Source organism: Equus asinus, chromosome 15 (genome assembly GCF_041296235.1).
Source record: "Equus asinus isolate D_3611 breed Donkey chromosome 15, EquAss-T2T_v2, whole genome shotgun sequence".
Taxonomy (NCBI): domain Eukaryota; kingdom Metazoa; phylum Chordata; class Mammalia; order Perissodactyla; family Equidae; genus Equus; species Equus asinus.
This window is the reverse complement of record NC_091804.1, coordinates 44,415,410-44,438,974: the sequence shown is the minus strand read 5'-3', so window position 1 is coordinate 44,438,974 and position 23,565 is coordinate 44,415,410. Positions and strand designations below refer to the sequence as shown.

At 47.4% G+C, this 23,565-nt stretch overlaps 3 protein-coding genes across 6 annotated transcripts in view; 1 reads left to right on the top strand and 2 right to left on the bottom strand.

Moving 5' to 3' along the window:
- Window positions 1-226: 226 nt before the first annotated feature.
- Window positions 227-6,536, bottom strand: LOC106825341 (protein FAM209). The gene is made up of 2 exons (XM_014832040.3): window positions 1,569-6,536; window positions 227-648 (listed from the first exon to the last, which is right to left on the bottom strand). The coding sequence occupies exons 1-2, from the start codon at window positions 1,815-1,817 to the stop codon at window positions 385-387; spliced, it is 513 nt and encodes a 170-aa protein (XP_014687526.1). The 5' UTR covers window positions 1,818-6,536; the 3' UTR covers window positions 227-384.
- A 148-nt stretch (window positions 6,537-6,684) lies between these two features.
- RTF2 (replication termination factor 2) overlaps window positions 6,685-23,565 on the bottom strand; it is a 39,945-nt gene continuing 23,064 nt past the window's right edge. The window contains exons 6-9 of the mRNA XM_014832033.3: window positions 11,531-11,644; window positions 8,488-8,542; window positions 8,286-8,381; window positions 6,685-7,168 (exon numbers count right to left, since the gene is read on the bottom strand). Coding sequence (XP_014687519.1) covers window positions 6,990-7,168; window positions 8,286-8,381; window positions 8,488-8,542; window positions 11,531-11,644 — 444 coding nt within the window. The 3' untranslated portion in view covers window positions 6,685-6,989. The remainder of the gene's footprint in view (window positions 7,169-8,285; window positions 8,382-8,487; window positions 8,543-11,530; window positions 11,645-23,565) is intronic.
- LOC106825313 (beta-1,3-galactosyl-O-glycosyl-glycoprotein beta-1,6-N-acetylglucosaminyltransferase 7) overlaps window positions 11,651-23,565 on the top strand; it is a 30,647-nt gene continuing 18,732 nt past the window's right edge. Inside the window, exons 1-3 of one of the 4 annotated variants that reach the window (XM_070486163.1) lie at window positions 11,651-16,470; window positions 21,032-22,066; window positions 23,069-23,164. In XM_070486163.1, coding sequence (XP_070342264.1) covers window positions 21,091-22,066; window positions 23,069-23,164 — 1,072 coding nt within the window. In that variant the 5' untranslated portion in view covers window positions 11,651-16,470; window positions 21,032-21,090. Of the gene's footprint in view, window positions 16,471-16,558; window positions 23,165-23,565 lie in introns of those variants that run through there. The other 3 variants (XM_070486164.1, XM_070486162.1, XR_011494698.1) reach the window with 3 other exon arrangements.

Sequence of the window (23,565 nt, the reverse complement as noted above, 5' to 3'; positions counted from 1 at the left end):
AAGATAAAAATTGGTTCCATCTTTTGTACAAATAGGTACTATAAAGACAGCTACTATGACAAGGATATCAGCATCTTATCTCAAATTTCCTAAGCTTATCCTACAAGGGCCATGACACTGTGGCCAAGAATATCACCCTATGCTACTATGTCACCGCCGATGCACTTCTCACCACCCACAGCCCTAGAGGAAGTGAGAAAGACAAAAACAAAACAACTGTTGTGGCTACTGGTCTCACATTTATTTTTTCAAGTTTATAAAAGAGAAAAAAAGGAAAAAAGGTCTCAAATTTGAGAATCTTTTTTCTTTGGAATAGTTCTATTAGTTTGCATATGACTTGTCAACACTCAACTTTTTCTCTCCTACTTTGATGCACAAATCCATTTATTCGGACTCTTCTTCGCCCCATATTTCATATATCGTAATATTATGTTGTGGGTCTGCAGGCACCTCTGAGTTCTGAATCCTGAGGTTACCGCTAGTTGCCATGACGACTTTCATATTCTGCACCTTGGACACAAATTTCACAAGGTCCATCTCGAGCTGGGTTAAGGTATTGAATGCATAGTCTTTGCTGGGGGAAGCAATTTGATTTTTCTTTAGTGGAGAGCGAAATGAACAGCCTCGAAGGCCAGGAGGATTCTGCTCCTGTCAAGAAAGATATACAGGGTGAATAATAGTTTTGCTGGTTTTGACAGTTCCGAGACAGTTGGACTCGCCTAAGAGAAGATGGTTCTAGCATTGCTCTAGTCCGGGGATTGGCAAACTATGGCCAAATCTGGCCCACCCTCTGTTTTTGTCAATAAAGTTTTATTGGAACACATCCATGTGTATTCATTTGCATGTTGTCTATGGCTGCTTCCATGCTACAGTGGCACAGCCGAGTAATTGCAACAGAGACAATGGGCTGAAAAGTTGAAAAAAATCTACTATCTGGCCCTTTACAGAAAAGGTTTGCCAACCCCTGCCCTAGACAGTTTGGACACAGAATCATGACGTGTTGGGTCTGTTGAGAGAGGACATGCTGCCACGTTTCCCTCCCTTTCCTCTTCTGTGAGTTGTGTAGCCACCCTGTGGAAGAGCTGGTACCGCTTATACCTCTGTCCCGTTACGACGGATCTTCTTTACTTGGGATAATTAGACTATTTTCATTCAGTTGAGCAACTTGTAATGAGTCAAATGCTAGGGAAGTTCAAAATCGGGGCAGGGAACCTGGCTCTGTGAGTAATTTTGAGCTGAAAAACACCAAATTCTTGAATCTATCCTCAATTTGAAAAAACTCATTTAACAGGATAAATATCGAGCCACGGTTTTAGTCACCCAGTAAACAGACGGTGGTCTTCAACTGTTTGGGGTCCCAGCCTCTGTGGGTTTGGGGACTACTGTCTTCCCCGAGGATGCGTCAGGAAGTAAACTTGCCAGTCATTCCCAGGACCACAAGGTGGAACTTTACACCCTAATTCGTTATACTTCACGGTCCTGCCCCTAACGACCAGAACACCCGTTTGTCTGAGCCTGGGATTTCTGAGATGGAATCAATGTGGTGTCAAAAACGCAGCCCTCCTTACCTTACTCTTCTCACCGTCTCCTCGAAACTTCAGTGTTGCATACAGCACAATAACAAAAATAAGCCAGAGCCATTTGCTCCCAAGCCAGCCTTGGGCATGCTCTGGCAGATTCTGCCTCATCCGGAAGTGCCCTCCGCAAGGCACCTTTCCCTGGGGTTCCTTGGCTCTGTCTCTCAGAGAAGAAAACATAAAGGCATAGCCGCAGGAGAGGCACAGAGGCAAGAACAAGAACCATTTCAGCATCCGCATGGTGAGCAGAGATGCAGGAGGGGGTCGCTCATGGTGGGTTTGTTTGCTCTCACACTGGAGACTGGGTACTTATGGCTGGGCAGCTGGTGATGTCACAGAGGCCTGAGCCAGAAGCAGCTCTGGCCATTGTGATGCCTGCAGGCGAGAGGGTGATGAGGCTCAGGGCGCCACAGGGGGGCAGGACTTAAAGGGAGATGGAGAAATTTTCAGTGGGCGATTAAAAAGACAGGACAGGAACGAACGCCATCTCCCTGCCAGTGTATTCTTTCTGACCCTACCTCTACCAGGAGAGGCCATCATCTGTTTCTGGTTTTCGTTTGTTGAACCCACAGCAGACGTGGCATGTGCCCCTCGCTATAACCTCCACTAGCCTAACGCAGTTATGAGAGTCAAGTGGGAAAGATATTAAACCAGAGGCTACAAACTGGGAGCCACTGATGTTTATTTGGCCCACGTTGTTTCTAAAAATAATTATGTCTGTGCCAATATTTAAATGTTGAGGGGGACTTCACTTTCCTTTTTTTTTTAAAGATTGGGACCTGAGCTGACAACTGTTGCCAATCTTCTTTTTTTTTTCCTGCTTTTTCTCCCCAGTACATAGTTGCATATTTTAGTTGTGGGTCCTTCTAGTTTTGGAGGGGGACTTCACTTAAAAAGCCCAGATTTCTGGCTTCCTTTGAAAGTATGGAAGATCCGATAACACTGGGCCACTCTCTGCCGGAGCCGAGTAGGAACTGCCCCTCCATGTAGCTGTGTTCTCTCCACAATCCCCACCACTCCCTATCACCTCACACTCACACTCACTGACCCTACCTGAGTGTGCAATCCCTGGGCTAATTAAGAGTATAATTTATTTAATTAACATTGTGATAATAACAGAGTTTTAAAGGAACAGAACCCAAGGCTTTCCTGAGAGACATTTGGGGAGAGTTTGAGGTGTGGTCAGGAATTGGCTGGCTTAGATGGGGAGGGGGCTGACATCTAGATGTGCGTGAAGACCCCGAGGAGAGAAAGCTGTATGACAGCCGAGGCCGACGCAGGAATATAACCAGGGCTCGCTGGCCAGTGTATTTGAAACCACCAGCTTCTAAAAATGACATGAAACACAAAAGTCCCCATTAACGGAACACAAGGCTCGTACTTGTTCTGCTGGGTCATCTGATTCCCAGACTTAGTCCCTAGGACGAAACCGTTCTGCCAGCTATAGTCAAGGGTCCACTGGGCCGCAGAGTGCTGAGCTGTGTGCAGCGACGGCAGTTGTTAGTCTGTCGGAACGCACACAGGGAAGGCGGAGCGTGGGACTTGCTGCACAGACCGCTCCCGCACGTGCACAGCTCGCTGTGGGGGCATGGGTGCCCTGCAGGAGACCGTCGGGGCAGGGCTGGCAAGAGAGGCAAGGCCAAAGCACCAAGAAGAAGATAGGGACAGGGGCCGGCGAGTGGTTAAGTTCGAGCACTGTGCTTTGGCGGCCGGAGTTTTGTCGGTTCGGATCCTGGGTGCAGACCTAGCGTGGCTCATCAGGCCACGCTGAGGCGGCGTCCTGTGTAGCTCAACTAGAAGGACCCACACTACAATATACAACTATGTCCTGCGGGGCTGTGGGGAGAAGAAGAAGAAAAAGAAAGTAAGTACGGCTGTGACCAGACTTACCGTGGTGGTCACTTCACAATACAAACGAATACAGTGTTCTACATCAGCTACAGCTCAGTAAAAAAAGCTAAGAACAAGGAGAAAGAAAATAAGCAGTTAAATCAATCCATTCCCCTGGGGGCCAGTACGAAGAGCTGATGCCTCATTCCCGACACCAATGGCCACGGCTGGCAGGCACACCCTGTGAGGCTCAGGGGCTCAGCCCTGAAATCTCGGCTGTCCCAGCCTCTCCCGATCGGCCTCATGGGGCTCCTGCAGGAGGGCCGTTCCAGTGGCTGAGTGACCACTGCGGAGTATGCGGTGCCCCAGGTCTGCATGGACCCTGCGTTTCAGTCGGCTGCCCTGAGCGTGCTCCTGTGGAAGGCTTCCCTCGCTTCGCTCACTTGGCAGGAATTTATGGGAGAACGGATCTGACATGTGAGCCGTGGGCACCTGTGCGAGTCGCCCAGCTGCTCTGAGCCTCAGCCATCTCACCTGTAAGACAGGACTGAAACCGAGAACCAATGGGCTGAATCTTCCCTGGGCCAGAAGACGAGAAAAAGTGTCTGAGATCAGCTTTGCTAACTGCAGCTATGCCTACTCAGCATCACCAACTGTTGTTCAAAGCTAAGAGGTCTTTCTGTCCCTCCTTAGAGTGCTGCTGAGTACTTCCTTAGTGTATGAGTGAGCTGTTTCTCCCAGGAAGCCAAAGTCCAAAAGTCCAGACATTAAGAAGGAAGGTGAGGGGGCCAGCTGGTGGCATAGTGGTTAAGTTTGCATGCTCCACTTTGGCGGCCTGGGGTTTGTGGGTTCAGATTCTGGGCCCAGACCTACACACCATTCACCAAGCCATGCTGTGGAGGCATCCCACATACAAAATAGAAGATTGGCACAGATGTTGGCTCAGGGCCAATCTTCCTCACCACCCCCCCCGCCCCCCCCCAAAAAAGGAAGAAAGGTGATTCAGCCCCACAAGGCTAAACACAGGCTGAAGACAAAAACTAACCAGAAAAGTACAGATGTTCAAGGGAGAAAAAGAGATTTAGTCTTTAGGACCAAACGCAGGCTGAAGATGCCAGCCAGGAAGGCTGCATACTCCCCCTCCCCCACCTAGAACCCCAGATAAAAACCCTATCTTTTTCCCTTCACGGCGCTGGACTTGGGATTTAACTCCCATCTCCTCATCTGGCTGCCTTACAGTAATGAACCTCCTACCTTGTCACAAACCTGACGTTTCAGTTAACTGGTCGTCCTGCGCATCAGGTAGCGGGCCTGTGTTTGTGTTCAGTAACAGGACGACAGTCCCCAGCTCCTTTCCTGGTGTTGCTGAGTCCCACGGGACGAAGCCCAAGGGCCTCACTCTTCAGGTGGGCACTCTGAACAGTGCTGTCAGCCATGATGGCCTTGCTTTCCTGCCCTCTGTGCATCAGGTGTTAGGCCAGGGCAGGGGAACACAGGAAGCAGACACTGCTCTCCCCTCAAGCAGGGAGGCCTCTGAGGACACTATGCCTTGCTAAATATTAAAGGCTGGAGGGACTCTCCAAAGCCAGCCCTGCTCTCTGGGGTTGGAAGGTCCCTTAGCGGGGAAGGCTCCAGGGGAGTGCTGCTGAGTAGTTCAGAGACTGGAGGCAGGCGGTGAGAGGGATGGGTGGGGCACTGGCCTGAGATGAGCAGCGGGAAGTGGGCGGGCTGGGGGTGGGAGCACGGATGTGACCTTGAGGGGAAGCAGCGCTACTGAGATGCTGAGGACACTGTGACTGGGTCACAGGAAAAAACTGGACATGGTCAAAATAATCAATGTCAAATAAAACTGATTGATTAAGGCTAAAATTAGGAAAACTGAAGTTGGTAGAAATAATGACTACTAAAATAACAAACACCACCTCATGATGGCTGAAGGTGTAATTAGTAACATTTGACTAAAAAGACTGACGAATCAAGTTTTCTCTGTAAAATTAAAATAGAAAACTCATTGAAATAAATAATTTTTCTTTTGAGGATGATTAGCCCTGAGCTAACTGCTGCCAATCCTCCTCTTCCTGCCGAGGAAGACTGGCCCTGAGCTAACATCCGTGCCCATTTTCCTCTACTTTATATGTGGGACGCCTACCACAGCATGGCTTGCCAAGCGGTGCCATGTCCACACCTGGGATCTGAACCCGCGAACCCCGGGCCGCCGAAGAGGAACGTGCGAACTTAGCCGATGCACCACGGGGCCGGCTCCTGAAATAAATAATTTCAACCAGATAAAAAAGGTAATAATTGTCATGAAAATAATTTAACAAAAGGAAAAAGGGAAAAAGCAACAAGTAGAAAATGGTTTAACTGGACTGTATAGAAAATTGATCAGGGAAAGAAAATGGCTAATCCAGGTTTGTTCTGGAAGGGTCCACAACAAAAGTTCACTGAAGTTAATATAACTCTGATTAAATTGCTTCTATAGCCACAATTCAAAACGTCCTCGGGGCCCAACTTTCCATCACACTGAAGCTGCGCACACAGGGAGAGAGCAGGCCGGTTCCAACTCCCCAGCCCCCTGCCCAGAATCCTCCCTTCGAAACTTCCGAGGGGCCCACTGCTCATCCCACCCTCTGACCTTCCTCCCCTGCTCCTCTCCCCACTTTTGAATGGAAACCAGTGGCTCGGATCTGGGATAAAGCCCCAGGCAAGGGCCTCAGGAACACGGCCATCTCCAGAATGCAGTGCGGAGACCCGGCTATTCCTGGTTCCCGACCAGCAGTCTCAGGGGGAAGCCTCACTAATTACTGGCTTCGGCACACTCGGCAGACAGATCAAACGCTCCAGGGTATGTCCAGTTCCCCTTTCCATCTCACGCTGAGAGAAAAGGTGGAATTCATGTGACATGGATTACTGCTCTTGTCATCAATGCAATGGCTGCAATTTTCTTACCCAAACATTAGTGGAAGATAGAAGAAAGAAAAAATACACCAACAGATGAGAGAAAAAGCAGACTTTGAACCTGCTGTATTTTTTGTACCAAATTGTTAGGCACCCAACTAAACCTCCTCTGTCTTCAAAATGATCAACTAAGGAAAGCTCCCAAGCCCTGGGCTGCCGGGCCCGCTCCTCTCTGCTGCGGAAGCTCCCTCCAACAGCCCCACAGGTGGGACGCATCTGCCTTTCGTCCTTTCTAAACTTCAGCCTCCCTCCGCCTGTTTAGTTTACTATTGGCAGCAAAACCACTGGAATTTTAGTCAAAATGAGCCGACCACACATCCATGAGGAATCTGGAGTCTTTAATTATTTCAAACACAAAAAGTGCAGCCAACAGAGCTTTCCGGGCCGTGAGAAGAGGAGCAAATGCAGGCAAAGTGAGCACGAGCCTGCGGGAGAGGTGACGGGGCGGGTGCCCAGCACGGTCACTCTGAGAGTCACCCCCCATCCCCCACAGCCAGCGTGACCACGCCAGCTTGGCGGACGACTTTCTAATGCCGTCAAACAGAGGCCCGGCACACAACACCCAGCACAGCCAGCGCCCACGCCACCTGTCCACGTGGAGCCTGAGCCGTGCCTTCGTGGGCTTCAGAAGCAGTAGGACGTGTGGGTGACCCAGTGGGCCGACTCCTCCTTGGAGCGCTTGGCGGAGCTGTGAGTCGTGAACAGAGACTTATAAGCTTCAGATTCTTCGCTGTCGGCGATGGACCTTTTCATGGCTCCACACGGAGGCTTCCCGACTTTTCCAGAAGAGCTTCCGTTTGTTGCTGGAAAAATGAAAAGCCAAAAACTTTAAGGCTGGGGCTAAAGATCATTCCAAACACCACAATCTCAAAAGAGAAAAAAAGTCAGTCTGTCAATGCCAAGAACGTTCCTCCTGCCTTCTCGGGATCAGTGTTGAAACACCTCCCCTCAATCGCCAACTCCTAAACACAGACGAGGCTGCCACATGTGAAGCTACCGTTTCAAAATCACCCTGAGCGCCTGAGATGTGCCGGCACTGGTCCCCGCTCTGTGCATGACGCACAGCAGGCCACCCTCACGAGGGGGCTGGTCCCTGCTCTGTGCATGACGCACAGCAGGCCACCCTCACGAGGGGGCTGGTCCCCGCTCTGTGCATGACACACAGCAGGCCACCCTCACGAGGGGGCTGGTTCCCGCTCTGTGCATGACGCACAGCAGGCCATCCTCACGAGGGGGCTGCCATTCGCCCGTTTCACAGGATGGAAACGGAGGTCCCAGGAGGCCGAGGGATCCGCCCCAGGCCAGGCAGCTACTGTGCAGAGTGGGGACTGGAGCCCATTACCCACTGTGGACGCCACTTACAGCATAAGATTACACATTCTTTTACTGATGACTCTGTTTTCTTTTTGTGAAATAAATACAATTTTCTGAGTTAAAGGCAGTGAGGTTCGGGAGAAATGCACTGTATTCTGGGACTGTATGCCAAACGGGTCTTCGACACTTGGCCAAGAGGCAGGTGGAGAGAAGGCTGGCTCTTACTGTCATGTGGGATGCACAGAAAACCCCAGCCTTAAAGAGATCAGGAACATTCCTGCCCAATACCCCAAGCCTTCGTCCACCAACCAGTCTCTGTGGCATGTCTGGGCCGAGCCCTCAGTGCAGCCTCGCCGGCTCGCTGCCAAGTGCACACTCAACAGGAAAACCGACCACCAGCATTTGTGCCCAGACTCCTTCAGGCCTGACAGGCTCCTGCTTTGGGCCTAGTAACCGTTTCTTAGCTGCCTCCTGAGAGCTAAACAAACTATTTAGAGACATGACTCAGGACGAGCTTGAGTTTTCTCATTCACTCCAATAAAACCCTGACATGAGTGCCTGGGTCGCAGCTCTCTAAACAGGGCACTGTGCCTCAGCGGCACCCACCTGCACTTTTGGGAGCAGAGTTGGTCTTCTTCTCTCTGGAATCAAGGCCGGTTTCTTCAGGCTTCCCTGTCTTAATTTTTGATGTCCCTGGAGATTCTGTAAAAGAAACAAAAACAAAAACAAAACAGAAGCATGAACTTAACTTAGGAAATAGCCTTATGGCCTTATTTTGCTAAAATAAGGACCTCTTTTAGCATCTTACCTTCACTGACATCTGGCTTTGAGACAGACTCTGCCGCCTTGGGTTTCTTTGCTTTCTGTAAAAAGAAGGAGGAAGGTGGAGATGTGCCTGGATTCGCTCTACTTCAGCGTCAGTGTGGCTGCCCAGCCACTGTCCCAGGGGCCCCCTGACAGGTCGACGCAGCTCACACCAGATAGGGACTCACTCTGAAGAAGATGCTGACACTCCATTAATTCTAAACCTTGATTCTTTGCGTGCATCCTGTTATGCACTTTCGTCTCACAAAGAATATATCTGTAGACATCAGCGTAGTTTTATATTTATATTCTTAAAATCACATTTTCGACAATTTTAAATGAAGATGACAGATTTCAGTGATATCATCAATGTTGGTGGCGACTACTATTCACAAAAGAGCAGTGAAATGAATAATAACCAAGCGCATACAGTGCACAGAGTGCAGCAGAACAAACACGCTCCGAAGCTTACACGCTCCAGTAAGACTTCTTCCAAGTGATCAAACTGCTTTGGCATTTGTTTGTTTAACTATAAGGCCTTGAGGCCTATATACTAAAGGGCACTTCAGCCATTTTCCTGAACTCTGGGTTATTCCTGTCAGATTTTTAGGCACTAGAATTATTTCACTAATAGTTATATTTGTCAACCAAAATTTAAGAAATAAAGCTAACCATTCTAAAATCACACAGCTGTGTGGGAACTGATTCGATCACAGAGCAAACAGGACTACAGTATGCTCACTCAGAGAATTTTCTTTAAAAATGCCATTTTCCTAAGCACCCAGAAGGTGGCACTAAAGATGCCAGCCTAATTATTTCAGAAGACGCCCATCACTAGAAAACAAGGGAAAAACCTTCCTCTGGCAGCATCCTTGAACTCGGAATACACACACACGCAGCTAGACTTGTAACACTGGTACAAAACATCAAAACTTCCCATTCATTTCACACACACACAAGGCACGTGTCCTCGTCTGAGAGGGGACCACCTAGGCCTTCAGCAGAGACACCTGGGGCCTCTAAGCCCTCGGTGCAAGCTGAGCTCATCTGAAAAGCAGGGGCGGCAGGGAGGCGGCAGGGAGGCGGTAGGGAGGCGCCGTGTGCCGTCTCCAGCCGTGGCGTGTTGGGGAAATATTTTGGCGCCCTGGCAGCAGTGTCTACGCCGCACTCCCAGAAGCTCTGCCGCATGGTCTGCCGAGAGGGGCACGTCAGCCCCCTGGGCTTTGAACGACTTGGCAGGAAGCCTGGGACCTAGGCGACAACCACTGAAGGAAATGTTTACGGCCACACGAACACCTCCAGGAGCTTCCCGTAACACAATTTCTCCCTTTCGTGCTTTTTAAAAACTGGGCTCGATTAGAGGCAGCAATGAAGAATAAGCAGTTCCTTCTTGGTAACTGTCCTTTGTCAAAATTCTGTCAAGCTTTTTACTTTCTTTTTTGCTCATATTGTAATGAAATCATAGTAATTTAGACAACCAACTTAGAATAAAGGCACTTATATATATTCACTTTTAAACCTGAACTCTCCCCGTAAATGACTGAGTGGCTCTTGAAATATTTCTCAGGAATGTTGTGTTAACATCTTATAACACTGCTTCACAGAACACTTCTGGCTTTGACCACAAAGTTTGGGGACAATTCCTTGTACTACAGAACCATTTACAAGCATTATTTATTCTCTCCCTAAGTAAAAGGATAAAAGGAGGAGACGCAAACGGATTTGGCTCCTTCTGAGAGTCCTGCATCCACAGATAACAACACCGCTGCCACGTCTCAACGCCAGCTTTTAGGCCTCAGGACCGTGCTTTATACACGATTCCAGGGAGACAGTCCCATCCTTTCCTCTATTATGACAAAAAAACTCTGAAGAATCTTTAGTTATCACATTACTGGTAAACGCAGGCCACACAGAGGCAGGCTATTTTTTTTTCAATTTTATGTCCTCAGGATACCAAAATTAATTTTCTAATACGTCAAGCATTCTTTTGCCTTAGTTCTGATCACACAAAATTTCTCCCACGTTTACCTTGGACTTAACTTCTTTTCAAAGAATGAAAAATTTGCCTTTCACCAAAGACATGCATTACACAGCTATCGTCTGTAAATACTTAAGAAATAACAATTTACTGCTGGAGCCAGACTCGATGGCACACAGCACACTGAATGATTTCTTAGCTGATAAACCATTCTGAGCTTGCTCGGTAGGTCAGATCATTGAGCAATAATTCCACTGCTTATGGAATGTGACTCTAAACCTAGGGCCACGACACAAAGCCTTCACATCTGCCACCCACCCAGAGCTTCAGTCGCTGGCATCAGCGCGTCCCACTGGCCTCGCCTCTGGAAGCTGGGGCACCGCTCATAACCAGCTTCCCCGTGGGAGGGCTCAGGAAGGCCAGGGAAGCAGCTCCCACTCATGGGAACGCTTTGGGGTCCTTGCTACTCAAAGTACTTGGAGGGGTGGCCTCTGCACTCCCCAGGAGTGGAAGGGAAATGCAGGTTCCTGTGACCACTGAGGTCTCCAGGTGACTCCTGGAACATTCATCTGGGCAGCCTATGCTCTGCAGATGTGCTGGGGTGACAGTGACTTTCCACTTCTTTAGAGTTATGAACACCACACACGTACTCTTAAAATCAGCGACACGCAGCAATGGTGGGGCTGCCCTTCCAGTGCGCTTGGCGGGCTGGGCTCTGCACAGCCTTTATGGGCACGGTCTTTTTAAACCCTCCAGACGACACCTGTCCTGAGCAGCTGTCGTTACCACCCCCATTTCATGGTGAAGAGCCTGAGCACCAAAAAGCAGGACCCCACGCCCGTCAGAGTGAGCGTGCAGCTGAGCTGCGAGAGGAATCCTTCTAGAGCTCAGGCCCTTCTAGGTTGTAAAAACGGCCTCAACCACTGAGATTCCCGAAGCAGCCGCCAGCAACGCAGTTCACTGGTCTGCAACTGGCTCTCGAGCAGGGGAAGAGGCTGGGCTGACCCTGAGGACTTCCCTGTCCCTCGAGATTCCCGGAGGTGAAGGGCAGACACAAGGCCCCCATTACCTTGCCCAGCTTCGCTTTCAGCCTTCTTTCCTCCATCCTGCTCTTCAGCATGGCCACATCCTCCTTGGTGCCGTTGAGCACGATGACGTCGTCCTCCTGGAAGGCAGCCCCACACTGGAGAGGGCAAACAGAGAAGGCAGGCTCCGTCAGCACGCAGAGGGCAGCCACTCTGCACACACTCACTCGAAGTCCAACTGCCGCTCCGCCAGCTCTCGGCAAATTCCTGTTGTTGAGCCGTGCTGGGGGAGTTAGCAGGCAGGCCCGACAGTGCTCTCTCTAGAAGGGCCTGCCTGCAAGATGGGTCCCAGCTGGCGTCTGGGAACTTGGATTTTGGGAGGATTCCCACCATTTCCTAACTGTGAGGGGCTTCTTTCCTTACAGGTCTCCCCACCGGCCCCAACCTCTAGGTGTACTGGAGCAAGGTCCCAGGCAAAGACCCTGGCTCGCGGCGGGCATCTAGGGAACGTTAGTTGAAGGAATTATTAAGAGTATTTCTTGAGCACACCTACTGCTGGTTCGTCTCGTGGTGACCGATGTAATAAGAGCCTGAGATATGCCACCCACTGCTGCGCCTGGGCCAGAAGGGGGCCACCTGCAGCCCTCACATTCCAGACAGAGCAGAGGTGTGCGGGCTTGACCTTGCATCAGGACCTCCTGGAGACCGCTGGGGCCCACCACCGCCAGTCATATATATATATATATATATATATACACAAACACACACACAATGGGATACTACTCAGCCATAAAAAAAGACAAAAATCGTCCCATTTGCAACAACATGGATGGACCTAGAGAGTATTATGTTAAGTAAAATAAGCCAGACAGAGAAAGACAAACCCCGTATGACTTCACTCACATGTGGAAGATAAACACATGGACAGAGAGAACGGTTCAGTGGTAATGAGGACGGGGGTGGGGGCTGGGCACAGGGGTGAAGGGGGGCACTTAGAGAGGGACGGACAAGAAATAACGTACAACTCAAATTTCACAATGATGTAAACTACTAACTCAAAAAAAAAAAAAGTTGCCCAAGCTTCCCAGCACCTCCCAACACAGAACAGCCATTGCTGGCTGACTCTCTCAGCTCCCGCCTTAGCTGGCTTATTTATCGTGGTTCTGTCTCCAAAACCTAGTGCTTCAGGTCAAAGCCAGCTCCTTTTCTAGGGCGAGTCTGGGAAATTTTCATGGCTGAAGAGACCTTCCTCTGACCCACAAATCCTGCGGTCAGTCCACAGAGACATTACAGGAATGAAAGGAGGGGTCTGATATGGCGTCCAGCCCGGGCTGCCTCTGGAGGAAGGAGCGTGTTTTTCACCGTCATTGCAGGGGGGCCCACGGGCGGAGGAACGGCCTGCTCTGCAGGAGGCGGACCCGCGGAAGTCCCACACTGCGGGAGACGTGGGTAGAGCCTTCCCCTGGGGGGTCTCCTCCTTGGAGAGGGAATGAAAAGGGATGCGCAGGAACAGAGTCAGGTGGCAGATATGGCCCAGTGGGGCTTGGGGCTGGGGCTATGGCGTAAATAACTCTCCTGAGTCCAGCACTGAGAGGTAGAGAGGAGTCACGCGTTTGTTCCCGTTTGTCCCCCCAGCCCCGCACGCTCCTCCTTCAGCACTCCGGGCTTTCTTCAGCTTCCTTCCACCGCTCCTTGCTGCCCCTCTTTCCCACCATGCTCAGCAGTCTCCGTCCCCTACATATGATTGTTGGTTGTCTAGATATGACTGTGGACCCCGTTCTGCACAGACTTGTGGTGTGTTGTGCCCAGGGTTCTATTTTTAAAGTTGAATTAGCCACTAACAATAAAAAGCTGAGACCCTCTTACATTAAAACTCGAGATATCTTGAGCCAGCCCTGATGGCCTAGCAGTTAAAGTTCTGTGCACTCCACTTCAATGGCCCAGGTTTGGTTCCCGGGCGCGGAACCACGTCACTCGTCTGTCAGTAGCCATGTGGCGGTGGCTCACATAGAAGAACCAGAAGAACTTACAATTATACACAACTATGTACTGGAGCTTGGGGGCCAGGGGAAAGGAGAAAGACTGGCAACAGATGTTAGCTTGGGGCAAATCCGTCCCTGGAAAAAACAAAAAGAAACTTGAGATATCTTGCTCTCTCTCTCTAAAATTCAAAAGATCCCTTAGTAGCAAACCCATTCTCTCAAGGCCTCAACTGCTTGGACCTGAGCTGGGCTGCCCCCTGGAGACTGGGTGCACGTTCCTCCTGCTGGTCACAGGCCCTGTTACTCATCTTTGGTACACACCTGACTTGGGTGGAACTCGGGTGGAGTGGCCCATCCCTGGAGGACAAGTGAAACCAGGGCAGGAAGCAGGCTTGTCGCAATGCCAGCTGCCAGGCTGGGGCTCTTCTCCGTGGAAGGTGACTTCAGAAAGGGAGGGCAGGGCTGCTGCAAAGGCACAGCTTGCCCAAAGAGACTGAGCTAGCTCTCTCTGATTATAACAGTACCACATACACAAAGTCAAAACCACTCACCCTTTCCTGCGAACGCACTTTCTATGTAAACTATTAGTGCACCGCTGAAATCACATTTATTTTAAATTTTGCTTCCTTTTATCATTTGTAACTTAGATGTCCAAAAAATGGGGGAAATGGTTAAACAGATGATACTATGTTCCTAAAAAGGAAAGGTATATAGTTATTTTAGAATTTTTGACAATGTGGAAAATGCTTATCACATGTTAAAAGGAAAAGCAGACTAGTAATTTTATATTTATATGACCTCTGGATGTTAATTTTTTAAAAATATGGCCAGTAGAAAAGTGCTGAGGGAAGAGTGGTAGGACTAGGAATAATACGCCACTGTATCTGTATGTTTATATCATGAACAAATGGGATGGCGGTTTCTCAGTCTTCGTTCTTACAAATAACATGTGCAGTGAGCAAGCGCCTGCAGGCCCCACTGACCGCGCTCCTGACACCCGGCTCTGCTCCGTCACAGAACCTTGCCTGTTTCCTGTGCGGCACTTCACGGCCTGCATGTCATCACTGACTGCCCCTGTCACAGTGGAGGCTCCGGCAGGGGATCTGGTCTCTGTCTGCCGTGGCTGGAGCCCAGTGTTAAGCCAGGGTCCTACACACAGCGGACATTCAGTAACTAACGCCGAAGAAATGAATGAGAATACGACCTAAAGAAATATTTCAAACCAGGATGAAAGGGAGTGAAATTTTAAAGCCAAAGAGTTCCCCTAAAATGGTCACAGGAACATTACACTCACTCTAACATGCGAGAGTGCCCATTATACCACGTCATCTGAGAGGAAATAGTACACCAACTGGAAAGGCAAAAGAAGATACTCCTTTTGGGCTTTAAGAAACATAAACCCTACTGCACTCACAGGGCCTCCTTTCTAAATTACATGTATATACCATATGTCCATTTTATTTGTTAGGGTTTTCATTGTTAAAAATCTTAATCAATCTGCATAGGCATTGATATATTGAGCCCATTAACCCTTTGGCCATCTATTACAACGGTTCTCCCAGTATGTTTGGTTGTTATTCTGTGTTCTCCTGTGAGCTCCGGAAGTATAAAATTATGTAGGCATCTCTCTCCATACTTTCTCAGTTGTTTCTTCCTCTGCTTTTGGCTTGGAGAATCTTCCTCCTTCCAGGTTAAGGCTGCGAGGGAACAGGTGAAATCCAGCACCAGTCCTGACCCCTTCAGGACGGGCCATTACACGCGGACCTGCTGGTCCAGGCCAGCGGGACGCCCAGGATGGTCTTTAAAGCAAGCACTCAGAGGAAAGGGTCACAGTTGCAGCAAGACTCCACAGCTACACAGTGGCCTTTCCATACAGAAAAAGACCTTCCTTTCCTAATTCTTGCTAGCTAAAATCAGTCCCTCAACTCAGGGTCTCTGAGTATCTCCATACACACATACGCAGGGTCTCAGCACTGGAAGGTCGCACAAATCTGTTTCTATATAACCAGCACAGACATCACACACAGCAATGCTGCAGCCCCTAAGCAGCAAGAGACTCGGTTCTATCTGCCAAGGAAGGAATCTTTCTATGGCAACAGCAACAACTTTTCTGCAAAAGGGCAACAGATAGCTTGAGTCACCCATGGGCAGGTGAAGAAAATCCGTACTCATCTGACTATGTACCCTGCTCAGGTGTCTGGACATATACGCAAGGATGGTAAGTCTCTATGTGTGTGACTCCCGGCTCCCGGCTTCACTCTTCCCACTAGAGCTGTCTGTGGTAAGCCTAAGGAGAGGACAAGCAAGTGAGAGGACCTCTGAAAGCAGAAGAAGGAAGGAGGTTAAGAGTACAAGCACCCAGTGGTGGAGAAGAAGGAAAGGGCAGAGCTGCAACCGTGGGACAGACTCCACCTCCACAACAAGCTATGGCACAGACTGGCCCCCGAGGGCGACAGAGGACAGAGGCAGGGCACAGGCTGCATCCCTGAGATCAGGTCCTCTGGAGAGCCAGGCAGGACACTCATGTTTTTCGAAATGCTACTTAGGAAGCAAACAAGATTCTTAAATGACTTTTATTTATCCCTCTGATGAAAAAGGATCAGAAAACCCAATCTGGCCTCCTATGTTTAAAAGCATTTAAAGAATGTGACCCACGACTGCCAGGATTTCACCCAGCTTTCCGAATACAAGAACTACTGTGTTCTGCCTGTCATCTGGGCCAAGTGTTCTCTGCAGTCGTCTTGTTTCGTTGTGTAAGGAGTGATTCAGTCCTGAAGAAATACTCAGAAAAGCAAAAGCAGCAAGCAGTTTTCAATCTACATGCCAGAATCAACAAGAATAAAATCCTCCAGGGATGAAAGGGTAACAAAACCTGCCAAGCAACTCTGTCCACGTGATGTAAGCCGGAGCCACTGTGAGACAAGCCGCTGACGGAAGCGGAGCACCACCAGGCAGGGATGCAGACTGGACTCCCACCCGCGGAAGATGAGGCGCGGCTTTCGGTGAGTGCTTCGTCAGCCACACAGGGCTCAGGAAGGGCACAGGCTGAGCAGGTGTTGTTATTAAAGTAAAATATGTTTTCCTTTGCCTCCTGTATGGTTTTAAAATAGAAATATTGGCATATCAGTAATACTGTAAAATGCAGATGTAGCAGGCATCTTTTTCTCTCAAAAATAGTCCACATTTTTCGTTTAAACCAAAGAAAATAAAAGTGGAATATTGTCAAGGATGAGATCAATTGGATTTTTAAATTTAAATGTCAACATGTGTTCATTTCTCACATGGGAGATAAAAACTAAATCAGCCTCCAGGCCACGTGCAAATCCTCAGTTCCCGTTTTGCGCCAATAATAAAAACGTATATTTTGTTGTGGTTATTTTGAGAAGATAGCCTAAAACGAAGTTTTCCTCTTCATATCAAAGTGGCCGAAAAAATGTATACACATCTTAGGAATAAACACGTTGTGATTAAGACATCTACTGGACAGTGGTGGAATTCAAAATCAGTCTAAGTAATACTACAAGCTCAAACAGTTCAAGAAAAAACTGTGTTGACTTGTCGGGTGCTTTGGACATCATTCTGAGCCCAGAGACAACAAAAATAATGACACAAAATGTTCCCTGCTGTGGACAGCTATAGCGAAGTTTTTAGGACAAACATACAGTAAACGGAAAGAGCACCGACATTCACGGTCTGGGGGTCACGCTACTCCAGGGGGCTGGTGAGCACTAAGCACCCCAAACCCACTCAAGCCCTGAGTACCTCCATCGGCTCCTGTACCCTGTCCCGGTGTCCCTGTGAGGCAGGCACTATCACTCGCCTCATCCGTAATCCGGAAAACGGAGAATAAATTGTTTAATCTGGTTAAGCTAATGTTAATGCTCTAAACAGTAATATTCTAGAATATACGGCAACATATTTTAAGTTCACCTTTAAAGATGCCCATTCATTATCTGTTTACTCACAGGAGTCACCTTTTTTCAAAAAAAACAAAGTATAAAAGATTCAGCAAAAAGAGCTCATTCATACGGGATGTCAACTCCCCCCAAAAGTCTTTATGACAAATTCCACCCAGCACGACAAATTCACAACGACTGCCCTGCACGAAGGGTCCGGGGGAACACACGATACCAGCCCATAGTGCTGGCTTTTCTTTCTGGCTGTTAAGACTTGTGTGTGTGTGTGGGGGGGGGGGGGGGGGGGGGGGGGGCAGAAAAATAAAGAAATAAGAAGAAAAGAAGAAAAACATACTCACAGGCTCTAACAATTAGGACAGCAATGTGTTTTGAAACGCTTTGGAACTATATGCTTGCACAAAAACATAAAATGTAAAATAACTCCACTCTGAGAACTATAATTGGAAATCATTTGTTACTATATAGATTCTGGCACCACAAAAAGGAAAAAAATTCAAACACCATCCTCACCTGTAACTGTAGTAATTTTTTCTGCTGAAAGATATTCTACAGTATCTCTTAGATGTCACATGCCTTCAGTCAACTGCACGTATCATCCTCAGAACATTCTTCACTGTCGGAAGCTCTTGGCTCCTACTGCCCACTGCACAGCCCTGAATGATGCCGCCCACCCAAGGGGCAGAGCCGGAGGACTGCAAGGTCACGAAGTATCCCCAGGCCACGAAAGACACACTGCACATTTGATGAGCTGCATATTCCCCACACCTGGAAAACGCCACTTACATTGCTTGGAAATTAATTTAATGACAGAAAGTTACATGTTTAATAATTACACTTTCATTATGACTATAAAAGTTGACTTCACGTTATAGAAACCAAACAACAACAACAAATCACCAAGAATCGAGGCCAGGAAGTGTCTGCAAAACTGAAAATGGTGCTCTTCACTACTTAAACAGGAAAAACTGCCAGGCCCTCGTTTCCTGTGGGAATTGCCACATTACCCACTAGATGTTATGTTATAGCAACAGCAAGAACTATTTCCACTCGACAGCAGAGGAATCTCCCAAGGCTTCATGCATGAGGCTGGCTCGACTACCGGGAGAAGCTTGTACAGAAACAGTGACCATAAGGCTGAAGTGCTGGTGCCCCTAGTTCTCACTCAACACGGCACTCTAGCGCGCACCGGGGTCTGAAGGCACAGTGACCCTGAGCCGGGAGGAAGATGCACCAAGAGAACCAGGGGCGGCAAGGCGGCTGATGAACACACAGCCAAGCTCACGAGCCTGCCTCTAGACGAGGGAGGGAAGACAGCCCACGCATTACCCCGAAGGACAGCACGCTACACACGGGACCCATCTTCATTTAATTATTATAAACTACTGAAAATACCCAATCCCCTGGGCTCGCCACAGGGTACGTTTACATGGGGTGTAATTTGTCAGTGAAGTGGGGCTAACATTTCTGTGATGAGACCAGAATGTTTTACTTTGACCATAAGCTTAAAAATGAAAACCAAGATGAAAAACCAATTTCTCCAAAAGCTCCTTCCCATACTAAGGCTATAATACAGAAGAAAGTATAAGAAGGTATTTCCCTCCCACTGCATTTCTGTTTTCATGATACAGATTTTATTTATTTTAGAGGCCAGATATGAAAGGTGTTAATTATGACAGTTTCGTGTTTAAAAAGTATTATGTAATTTATAAAAATGTCTTTAAAATTATGCCATAATGTTTTAAGTTTGGAGCAATCAACAAACATTCACTGAACCAACATAAAACATTGTAATGTGGCATATTTGGGCAATGGCTGCTTTTTACTTTTGAAGCATGATGGGCAAAAAGAAACTATATAATGAAAACAAATACATTTAAAAATCCAGAATCAGCATTTATAGTTTTTACTAGCTCAAAGTTTGAGAACACAGGGATAACTTAAAATACTGCCTGGTTAAAGCTTCATCCACACAGCATTTGTGAAAATGACATTGAAAGGCAAGGGACTAATGTCAAATCTAAGACAGAACACTGGTCAGAAGTAAATGGGCTTTTTAAAAATAGGAAGTAGGAACAGGCGATGATAAGACTCTTTACAGAAACCAAGAGTCAGGATTCATACACAAGAAAGAAATCATTACTAACAATATAGACAAAAATTTTCCCTGATCACTTTTCTTCCCTAAATTCCAAAGGGTGATCCCTGCACACAGTGAGAAGTAAGTAAAACGCCGTTGGTCACTTTTTGCTTCTGCTACACCTACTTATGCATCTCTTAGAGCTTGAGAGAGGCAACTAAATTGTTATTGAATAATTTTATTAGATATCTTATTTTTAATCACTGGCGCCTTCTCTGAAAACAATTCATAAACTCACTTCAACAAGCTGAATTACTTGATCACAAAATTTCTCTTGATTTGTTGCCTCCTTTACTGGAAAGATTTATTCTCATAACATGATACAATTATAATGGCATAAAATGAACTCTGAATAATGCAGAACAGGATAGTACCTATGTCCAAAATAAGTATTAGAGATTTTTTTATCTGCTAAAATAAGGGCATTAACACATGAAAACATGCTTAACGTAATTAGCCAGCAGGGAAACGCAAAGTAAAACCATAATGAATTATTACCACTACACACCTACTAGAATGGTTAAAATTTAAAAATCTGACCACACCAAAGGCTGGTGAGGATATAGAGTAAACGGAACTCTCATTACTGCTGGGAGGAGTGTAAGATGGTACAACCACTTTGGGAAACGGTTTGGCAGTTTCTTTTTTTCAAGATTGGCCCTGAGCTAACACCTGTTGCCAACCTTTTTTTCTTTTCCTTCTTCTACTTCCCAAAGCCCCCCAGTACATAGTTGTATATTCTAGTTCTAGGTCCTTCTAGTTCTGCTATGTGGGACGCCGCCTCAGTACGGCTTGATGAGTGGTGCCATGTCTATGCCCAGGATCTGAACTGGTGAAACCCTGGGCTGCAGAGGCAGAGTGCGCCAACTTAATGACTCAGCCATGGGGCCGGTCCCAGTTTAGCACTTTCTTAAGAGTTAAACATACAGCTATATATGAGCCAGCCAATTCACTCTTACGTATTTACCCCCAGAAAAACAAAAACATAGGTCCATACAAAGACTTGTACACAAACGCTTATAGCATCTTGTGATATCCCCAAACTCGGAACAACTTCAATGTCCATCAGTAGTGAATGGATCAACAAATTGTGGCATGTCCATATGATGGAATACTGCTCAGCAATAAAAAGGAAAAAAGAGGTGATAACTGGTGACGTGGATGAAATCTCAAAATCAATATCCTAAGTGAAGAAAGCCAGGCAAAAAAGTACATAATGAATCATTCCACTTAGATAAAACTACAGAATGTGCCAACTAATCTATAGTGACAGAGAGCATATCAGCGACTGCCCAGAGACAAGGGTGGAAGGAGGATGGAGTAAAAGCGGCACAGGAAAACTTCCGAGGATAAGGGAAACGCTAACTATCGCGACTGTGGTGATGGTCTCAGTGGTGTGTACATATATAAACCTGATCGAATTACACACTTTAAATACGTATGCTCAATAAAGCTGAGGGGGTGGGAGGAAGAGCTACACACCCTAACTTCTGTCTGTTGTTCTTTCAGGAAGCTTAAAGGCACACATCTCAAACCATGGGACTAAGAAGGCGCCTGGAGCTCAAAACATGAGCCAGCTGCGAGTCACGAGGCCGGGACTTCTCGTGTGCACGGCCATCTGCATCTTCATCTTCATCTTTCTTTATTTAAGGAATCCAGCTCCTGAGGAACCAGAGGAGGAACCCACCTACCCAGCAGTAGTGGAGTGTGGCTTTTATCCAGAGGAACTGTGTTCAGCTTTATTTGATGGGAAAGGGGCAGCACCCCAAGTTGCAAAATTTTGTAAAAACCCTCACAGAGCTGAAATACTTGCTCATTTACACACACCACGAAACTGCTCCAGGATTTCCCAGGAGTTGCATTTCATAACCAGACCCCTGTCTGCAGAAGAGGGCAGTTTCTCCTTGGCATATATTATAACTGTTCATAAGGAGCTGGCTATGTTCGTGCGGCTTCTCAGAGCTATTTATGTACCTCAAAATGTTTACTGTATTCATGTCGATAAAAAGGTCCCAAAGAAGTACAAGACTGCTGTGCAAACCCTGGTTAATTGTTTTGAAAATATTTTTATGTCATCAAAGACAGAGAAAGTGGCTTACACTGGCTTTCCCAGACTAAAGGCAGATATTAATTGTATGAAAGATCTAGTCCATTCCAAATTTCAATGGAACTACGTCATTAATCTTGGTGGACAAGACTTTCCAATCAAAACCAACAAAGAAATCATCCACTACATCAGGAGCAAATGGAACGATAAAAATATCACTCCTGGAGTAATCCAACCACCGAACACTAAATCCAAGACAAGTCAAAGTCATCCCGAACTCGCCCCTGAAGGAAGTATCTATGTCTCTCCCAATCAAAGATTCAAACATGAACCGCCCCGTAACTTAACAATTTATTTTGGAAGCGCTTACTACGTACTAACGAGGAAATTTGTAGAGTTTGCACTGACTGACATCCGTGCAAAAGACATGCTTCAGTGGTCCAAAGACATCCACAGCCCAGAGCGACACTACTGGGTGACTCTGAACCGACTGAAAGGTAAGACAACCCAGCAAGACCGCGTCTGTTCAGATCAGAGTGGCAGCAGGAGAAGCTTATGCTTAACTGCAGTCTCTCCTTCAGCTGTCTTGCCGTGGCTTGGGGAACAGCTCCAGGTTCCATTGGGGAGTGCAGGACGGCGTTTGATTCCAGGGGCCTGACGCTTGCTGAGTGCCACGTGCCCAAGCCAACCTGGCTGCTTTTCTTCCCTCTCCAAACAAATACCAGAATTTCACTTCTCCTCACATAGAGCCTTTCGAAAATTCTGAGCACAAATCTTGGGAAAGTTCTTCATTTCCTCATTCACTTACTAAATATGACTGGATACCTACTGGTGCCAGGCATTGTGTTAGGGGCTCTTTAAGAATAGAAAATATTAAGAGTAGTCATTTTTTTGGTGGCAAATATGATACCTCAGATAGGTTCTCTGAGAGGCAGAGGGAACTCTGATGCCCTCCTTTAAGTGGACTTATTCCCTTTGTATAAAGCTGACCAGCTCCTACAGGGAAGGTGGCTTCAAGCCTTAAGAACTCAGCTAATCAGTCCAGGGGGCAGTATGAATGATGAAGCTAGCAAAAATCCATCAGGACCTTCTTATAATCTCTCATAGCGTTTGAAAATCCTATTTTCAAGTCACCTCAGAGGGCTGTTAGCAGAGAAAACACAATCCCAAGAAACTCTGTACAATCGCGAAGAGCACCTGTAAACACTGAGTGCGTGCCCAGGGCCAGAGAGAGGGATGAAAAGCGAAACCTAAGCACAAAGATGGAACGTAAGACCTTGTTTGACCCCAATGCCAGTGCCAGGGGAGCACACAGCACCCGCCCCGAGCCTAGCATCAGATGATAACTAAACATTTTAGACGAGGCTGGACTTGCCCTCCGTCTTTCTCACTGATTCCGGTGTCTAGAAGAAGTGGAAATGACAGTGCAGAAGAACTTGTTCTAAAAGAACTGAGCAGCTGGATTCCACACTGTCTCCTTGTTTTGTTTTCTCCCTTAGATGCTCCGGGTGCCACACCAAACGCTGGCTGGGAAGGAAACGTTCGAGCCATTAAATGGAGAAGCGAGGAGGGAAATGTTCACGATGGATGTAAAGGTAAAAACAAAACCAAAACAAGCCCTGAAATTACAAAACCTATACAGCTGCTGCCTGGGCAACGGTGGGAAGACTGACCACCACGTTTAAAGCAATCCGCAATTAGTGATGATCCTATTAGCATGCTGCCCATTTTAAAACACTTTTAATTATAATATCCAGACAGAAAAGTGCACAAATCTTAAGTATTTGGGTTAATAAATTTTCACAAAGCAAACACACAAAAGGGCTGCAACTTTTAAAGTTTTAAGATAACAATACACAAGCTAGCTGGTTTTTTCCACCTGCTCCTAGAACTCAAAGTCAAACATTTACCAATAACAAGCTGTGTCTCCCTGGGGCTCTCTGTCAGCAGAGACGACTGAACAACACAGGCACCTGCCCCAGCTCCTCAGGAGTTC